The following is a 7,500-nucleotide window of genomic DNA, read 5'->3' on the forward strand; positions in this document are numbered from 1 at the left end:
ACAGGGATTTGAAGAGCTCTCGCAGGCGCCTCTCGAGGCATCTGGGTCGTCTTCAGAAGACACAGTCAGAGCTGGTCACTGTCTCAGCCAGCTCAGGCCAACAATTAAGCAACTCCAAGCACCAAACAAAATTCCAGCACGTTCCCCGGATCAATCGCGGTCGTCACACACGGGGCTTGCCTCGAGCATTTAAACAGTGAGCTTACATCAGTGGTATTAACACTGTGAGGCTGTGACCTTCACTGATGCGGCAGCACCTCTCTCATCGCTCTCCAAGAGGGTGGGTGGGGGGGGGGATGCTGGGGGGGGGGGGGGGGACCAGCTTGTGTGTTGCGCCATCTGAGGGAGTGGAGTGAGAGCTCCCTAGTGACAGGAGCTCGGCAGATGGAGTGGCTGCGGCAGTGCAGTTCGGCTGCAGTTCAAAGGGCCTCACTATCAATTACGTTCCACTTCCACGGCTACACGGCCGGTCATTCACCAGCGCCTTGTTGCTTTCCTTTGAGTACTTTATGTTTGGTGATTTTTGGTGCGGTTTTAATCAGTTTTCTCAATTCATTATTTGATGTAGATGGATAGGATGTCACATGCACATAGGCTTCCAGCTGATGAGCCACACAACACACACCTCATAACTCTGTACTGTGTGAGTCAAGTGCGTGTATAGCGAATGACATTGGCCGGGTTTCCCAGACTCGTCAAGGAGCTCTTAAGTGCTAAGAACTAGAGGAGCGCTCTAAGAACGTTCTAAGAACGTTCTAAGAACGCTCCTAAGAAGTTCTTAGCACTTAAGAGCTTCTTAACGAATCTGGGGAAACCCGGCCACTATCATTCCCCTAGAAACAAACACTCAAAACAACAAAATTCGTCCTCAACCACCACTGACTTCATCCTCTACGCAGGCGACGCTCTGGTGTACCGACCAGACAGTGCCAGCTTGTTTCTGAGGGCTTGCCCGAGTGGTGGCTCCACACAGGGTCTCCCTTTAGCACTTATTATGGAAACACTTGCCCTCTGTCCCAGATCAGCGGTGTCACCCCTGTCATGGCACTGGTATCAGTGCCAGAGCTCCGGATTGGCCGGCCATCAGGAACACATTCCTTTTTATTGGCTGGGTGCGGTCGCCGTGCCGACAGCGGGAATGAGCCATTGGTTCCGTTGTTAAAGACAAGGGGGGGGGGGGAGAGAGAGAGACTACCCCTGGAAGAGTGTGTGGCGAGTTGTGTTATGTGGTCTATAATAACGAGGGCAAGCGTCAAGGGCAAGCAAACACCCAAAACCATACCTCACACACTTCACCAGGTCCAAGGAAAACCTGGAGAAAACCTTCACAACATGACCCGGAGCCACCGCGGAGCAGCCAAGAGCCATGACTTCACCCGAGACCCTACGTTAGCCAAAGGCTAGGCCTCGCGCGGGGAGGGAAATGATTAGATGTCAGTGATCTTACCTGTCCAGGTATGAGGAGCTCTTTGTCGTCGATGTCAATCAGGATGTCGTCCCGGGGGGTTAGTGCCATGGCTCCTGTTTGTGAAAATAGACGTGTGATGATGAGAACGGACATAAAGCTGCTACTGCTCCCCCCTTTCCTTCATTTTCTCTTCTTTACCTCTATCCCCCCTTCCCCAACTTTTCTTTTGCCACTGATCAGATGATCCAGATGGGATGAACTAAGGATGGACTAACGATGGACTACAGATGGACTAATGATGAACTAAGGATGGACTAATGATAGACTACAGATGGACTAATGATGGACTTGTTGTGTTTTCCTCAAACATCCCATCCCTCCGTCTCAGAACCTAGTTGCAAACCACCATACCCAGGATATTCTTTGTTTATATACCTTATTTGCTTATTCGTCTAGCTTTCCCTCTCCTCCATCTTTCAATCTCCATCGCTCCTTCCCTAGCTTTCCTCCTCCTCCTCCTCCACCTCTTCCTCCTCCTCCTCCTCACCCATGTCATCCTCTGTGGGGTCTCCCTCCAGGTCCTCCTCCTGGCAGCGGAACTCCTCCAGGTAGCGGATGGTGCACTGGCCCACCACAGGCTTCCTGCCAAACTGCCTGTTGTCGATCACCTTGATGACCAAGGGCGGCATGTAGAGCTCCTCCTGTGGCAGCCGCTGGAGGGGAGAGAGAGAGAGAGAGAACAAAAGGGAGTGAGACAAAGAGGAACATGGGAGAGGGGAGGGTGGAGACGAGGGTGTTGGAGTTTGACAGAAAAAGGGTGGAGAAATCAAGGCAAGCAGACACAGCATGGGGATGATGAAGAGATTTTTATGCGAATAATTAGGCACTTTCCGTCAGTCATGACACTTGGTGGAACAGCGGTCCTTGAAGCGTGGCTGCATTGATTTCAACGTTTCAGAAGTCATTAGATACGAGAGACGGGGCTCTGTGCGCCAACAACGTGGCTCGGGACCAAAGCGGACGAAAGGGCATGTCAACAGCCATCTCATACAGAGCATGATTCCACTGACAGTGCCTCTCGGAGTTTTCCAACCCACCGGAATTCTTTCCACAAAATGGCTGAGATCTCGAGGAGCCAGTCGGCCCAGTTAGTGTAAACAGAACCAGACCTGCTGTGAGCCCTTGTACTGGGGGGAGCCGCGGAGACTGACAGCGATCGGCCCCTCCAAAACCATTACGCTCCAACGCTCCCAGCACAGTAGAGCCTCACCTATGGACCGTACGGTCATGCAGTTACGCCTTTTTACATTATCCAATAAAAACAGTGAAGTCACTCGCCTGGCCTCAGGCCACAGATAAAGTGACCTGATTTGGAGGGCATCTGCCAAGCTGAAAAATCATCCGTATATGCGTTTGTGTGTCTAAGTCTCTCACCACGTCGATGAAGAGCGTGTTGACGTCGAAGTTGGGGTTCTTCTTGGTGTTGCGGATGACACAGGACTGCACCATGCGGCCGCCGCACTCCACCTGCAGGCTCGGGGAGGTCACGCTGGCCATCTGAAAACTCTTCAGGTTACGCAATCCCCATGCCAAGATCTATGGGGTCAAAGGTCAAAGGGGAAAAAACAAAACAAAACAAACCTCAACGCTTTGAATGAAAAGCATTATTATGTTTTTCAGCAGGGTATACACAAACTCGGCTGGATGGCTATCTCTATATAATCAGTGGCTGGAATGCATCTACAGCTCAGTCTAGTCTTATCATACAGATATTCAAATGATAATCAGATGATTTTCTAATGGCAATGCAGCATTGTAAAAGCACAACCTTGAGGCATTGTCTGTATGCACAAACTCAGCCGGACGGCTACCTACCTCTATTGCAGTGCGCTGGAGTACGGGCCGGATACCCTGAGGAACCATGAACACATTGGGCTCTCTCTGAGGGGGCGGGTAGGGCAGGTCGGACTCCTCTGGCTAGACACGGCGGAGACATAAAAACGAGACAAAAAATTATACAAGAGAACGTCACCGACGTATGACAAACGGCTCAGATGCATAAGTTAGCTCTTCCACACATGCTACACACAAAAGCGGAGCATTCATGTTAGCTTCAAGTGGCCCCCACTATGATTGTTAATCATGGCTAATGTCTTTTGCATCTCTGCGAATATTTATTACACTGAAATATGTGGCTCGTTCATGGCTGTAAATCTCGAAACGAGATGATTTCCATTAGTAAAGATAATGACTAATTTTCCCGGAGGAATATCAGTCTAAAACTCATAATTTAGGAGGAAATATGGCCTGATTATAAACGATGACTCTTGACATTAACGGTGACGCAGTGGGCCTACGGTGTTAGGGATCACTTGATGTGTGTGTGTACGTAACGTCTGACATTAATTAGTGAGAGACACAAACTCTGAGGTGTGTCTTCAATGCATGCAGTTAAACAAGACTTTTAGTTCATATATTCATTAACACAAGTCAAAACACAGGCACCGCTGCTGCCTTTTGAGATACAGCAGACTCCACATGGACGATTTAGTCGCAAACGCCATGTCACAAGCACCACGTCTCCGCATGATGAAAGTTAATGACCTGGTTAGAGACACCATATCAAGGCAGGGAGAAAAAAAACTTGTCATTTCGGGAGTCCATGCAATTAAGTATGTAGCAGCGTAATGCTGTGGCCTGTGTCAAAGCCTTAATATGGGATGGAGTAAAGCAAAGCCTTATTATGGGATGGAGTAAAGCCAGTAAAGGGTTGTGAGAGGAAAGACAGGAGGGACGTGTTCACCAGTCACAGCCTGATTGCAAGATGATGACCACAGCACTCTACAACAAAGCCCTCTTTTACAAAATGTACAGTGTATTACATAAAAACACACTTGGATGAGTGAGTGAGTGTGAGTGTGTGTGTGTGTGTGTGTGTGTGTGTGTGTGTGTGTGTGTGTGTGTGTGTGTGTGTGTGTGTGTGTGTGTGTGTGTGTGTGTGTGTGTGCGTGTGTGTGTGTGTTTGTGCACGTGTGTGCGCGCATGTGTGTGTGTGTGTGTGTGTGTGTGTACAGTATGTGGATGCACGGTCTTGCTATGATCTGTTTCTAATGTATTTATTCCATTAATTAACCACCGGTTTATTTCTGTGTGCTTTTACAAAATGTACAGTGTATTACATAAAAACACACTTGGATGAGTGAGTGAGTGTGAGTGTGTGTGTGTGTGTGTGTGTGTGTGCGTGTGTGTGTCTGTGTGTGCGTGTGTGTGTGTGTGTGTGTGTGTGTACAGTATGTGGATGCACGGTCTTGCTATGATCTGTTTCTAATGTATTTATTCCATTAATCAACCACCGGTTTATTTCTGTGTGCCATTTTATTTATTTATTTATTTTTTGCAAAGAGGATCCTCACAAATGGGAAACAGGGCAGACTACAGTACGGTCTTGGCTCACACAGCACCCGAGTTTTCCGGGACACCTCCTCCGTAAGCCCTTTTTCGCCCCGAACATTTTCCTAGCATCGTGTTGGAGTTCATTAAAAAGGGATGAAAGTCATTAGAGATTCAGTCCCACTCTCCGCAGCCTCTAAAGCAGCACCATTCATTGTGCTTTAGCAGGTTAGCAAGGGCAGCTTAGTCTTTTACTCAAACGTACAACCTTACTCAAGCTCCTGGACGCTTTTTGCTCAAGGAAGCTCTTCTCTAGAAGAGGTCTAGCGCTATTGTATCTCACTCAAACCTCTTGTGTTAAATGCATACATGTGTATTATTATGCATTATTTGTAATTAAATGTAAAATATTCTGTCACAACTCATCCAAAGTGTCCAAAGGCATGCTGCTGTGCACTCAGAAGATGTCAGCAGCGTTGAATCTCACAGTTTTTGGAAGATGTTGATTCGGATCAACATGGCCACCTTGCTGCTGTGTGCAGGCTGATGTTTCACTACGATCACTGGGAGGATGGCTATAACCAGCTCCAGCTGCAACGCGAGCCTTTGCTTTCTGCTACAGTACATTTCAGGCTTGCATTTGCTCTCGGTGGTGTCCAGATTTATTGCTGGATTACTTATCAGTCAGAGTCAAAGCTTCATAGGTTGTGTGTGTGTGTGTGTGTGTGTGTGCGTGCCTGTGCGGGTTAGTGTGGGTGTGAGAGTGTGGCTCAAGTGCAAATGGCACGGCGAGGCTTTAGGCTTGTACCCATTGCTGCTGGTTTTCAGAGAGGAATCCTGGGAGAATAAGCTAGGAGAGGCCAGAATTAAAATGGGAAAGGAGTGGGAGAAGAAGAGAGAGAGAGAGAGAGTACAGAGAATGGAAAAAAAACAGGGACAGAGCCTGTTACATATCAATAAATCATCACAATATGACAATCTTGCCTGAGCAGAAAACTCCTAGCAAAAAAAGGAAAACATACAGTAATCACAATATGGAGATAATGGTCGAGAGCCCAAACACTGAATGTACTGTAATAATAATGTAGCCTACAGTACATCAGACAGTAATACAGTAAGACGTGCAAAATCTCACCTCATCCATGATATGGGCAGGAGGCATTATGTCCCCCTATTGGAGAAGCACAAGATACATTATCTCTGTTTCACATGAGGCTTTGGTGTGAGTTACAGTACAAGAGAGCGAATCAGAGAAAGAGAGTGAGCTCAACTGATAGAGAAGGTGTGTGAGTGTGTGTGTGTGTCTGAAAAAGAGAGAGAGAGAGAGAGAGAGAAAGAAAGAAAGAGAGAGAGATAGTTTGTGAGTGTCTGTGTGTGTGTGTGTGTGTGTGTGTGTGTGTGTGTGTGTGTATGTATCACACAGCCTCCCTATGTGTGTGTGTGTGTGTGTGTGTGGGCATGTGTGTATGTATCACACAGCCTCCCTATGTGTGTGTGTGTGTGTGTGTGTGGGCATGTGTGTGTGTGTGTGTATCCCACAGTCTCCCTACATGTGTGCATGTGCGTGTGTGTGTGTGTGTATGTGTATCCTACGGCCTCCCTACGTGTGTGTGTGTGTGTGTGTGTGTGTGTGTGTGTGTGTGTGTGTGTGTGTGAGAGTTTTGCGTGGGTGGCCTGGCCAGCCCGTACGCATGCACTGTAATTGGATTTCCCCGTGATTATTCTGCTTTAACCCAAGCCAGCTGGGCAGGTCTGGGCAGGGCGGGGTCGCTGGCATCCCCAATCAGCCAGCTAAAAGTCAGCCGGGGGTCGGCCCGTGGGGCGCACAGCATGACACGCAGGCCACGGTCGCGCTAACTGACCCCAGCGCAGTGGCTCCGCTCCACTCCCCACCGGCTCGCGGCAGCAGGGCCTGATCGGGGTACACTGGCGATGTTTTATTTAAACGGCTCTTTTCAGGGGTTCAATTCTAAGCAATTACAGGGACATGCTAGACTGGGAGAAGAGTACAGGTCTTGTGTATTAAGGAGGAGGAAAATACGGTTAGGCGAAAGTGTGTGCGTTTTTTGTGTGTGTGTTGGTGAGTAGGTGCGCGTGTGTGTGTGTGTGTGTGTGTGTGTGTGTGTGTGTGTGAGTACAAGAGAAAAAGAATGAGAAGAAGAAAGAAAGAGAGAATGAGAGAAAGAAGAAAGACAGAGAGTGAGAGAGAAAGAAAGACAGGACAGAGGGAAGGAAGAATAACGATGAAAAAAAGGAAAAAAAGAAAGAACGTAGAAAGAAGGTACCTAAACAAAAAATCAAGACTAACCTCCTGACCAGGGATGTGATGAATTGAGGCCTATGAAAAGAGAGGAAGAAAGAGAACGAGACCACAATGTTAATGAGTCTCAAATGAAGGCGATGACTTCATAGGATGTTATTAAATTAGGCAGTGACTGCTGGGAAAGCTGCCTCTTTCACATATGAACACACCATCATCAGAGGGAGGCCCAAAAACCCCAGAGGAGTAAGACACCCTTGACACACGCACACACACACACACACACACTCTGACATACACATTCAAATGTGCACTCACTCACTCACTTAGTCACACTCTCTCTCTCTCTCTCTCTCTCTCTCTCTCTCTCTCTCTCTCTCTCTCTCTCTCTCTCTCTCTCTCTCTCTCACTCACTCACTCACACACACACACACACACACAC

General features: G+C 48.1%; 1 protein-coding gene across 5 annotated transcripts in view; it reads right to left on the minus strand.

Moving 5' to 3' along the window:
* Positions 1-7,500, minus strand: part of dysf (dysferlin, limb girdle muscular dystrophy 2B (autosomal recessive)) — a 77,543-nt gene that overhangs the window by 30,228 nt on the left and 39,815 nt on the right. For 4 of the 5 annotated variants that reach the window (XM_062516195.1, XM_062516197.1, XM_062516193.1 and 1 more), the window contains 7 exons: positions 7,107-7,136; positions 5,934-5,969; positions 5,607-5,648; positions 3,284-3,385; positions 2,843-3,004; positions 1,956-2,121; positions 1,448-1,521 (listed from right to left, as the gene is read on the minus strand). In XM_062516195.1, the coding sequence (XP_062372179.1) occupies positions 1,448-1,521; positions 1,956-2,121; positions 2,843-3,004; positions 3,284-3,385; positions 5,607-5,648; positions 5,934-5,969; positions 7,107-7,136 (612 nt within the window). The remainder of the gene's footprint in view (positions 1-1,447; positions 1,522-1,955; positions 2,122-2,842; positions 3,005-3,283; positions 3,386-5,606; positions 5,649-5,933; positions 5,970-7,106; positions 7,137-7,500) is intronic. The other variant, XM_062516196.1, reaches the window with a different exon arrangement.

The sequence above is a fragment of the Sardina pilchardus genome, chromosome 16 (genome assembly GCF_963854185.1).
Source record: "Sardina pilchardus chromosome 16, fSarPil1.1, whole genome shotgun sequence".
In the NCBI taxonomy this organism is placed as follows: Eukaryota; Metazoa; Chordata; class Actinopteri; order Clupeiformes; family Clupeidae; genus Sardina; species Sardina pilchardus.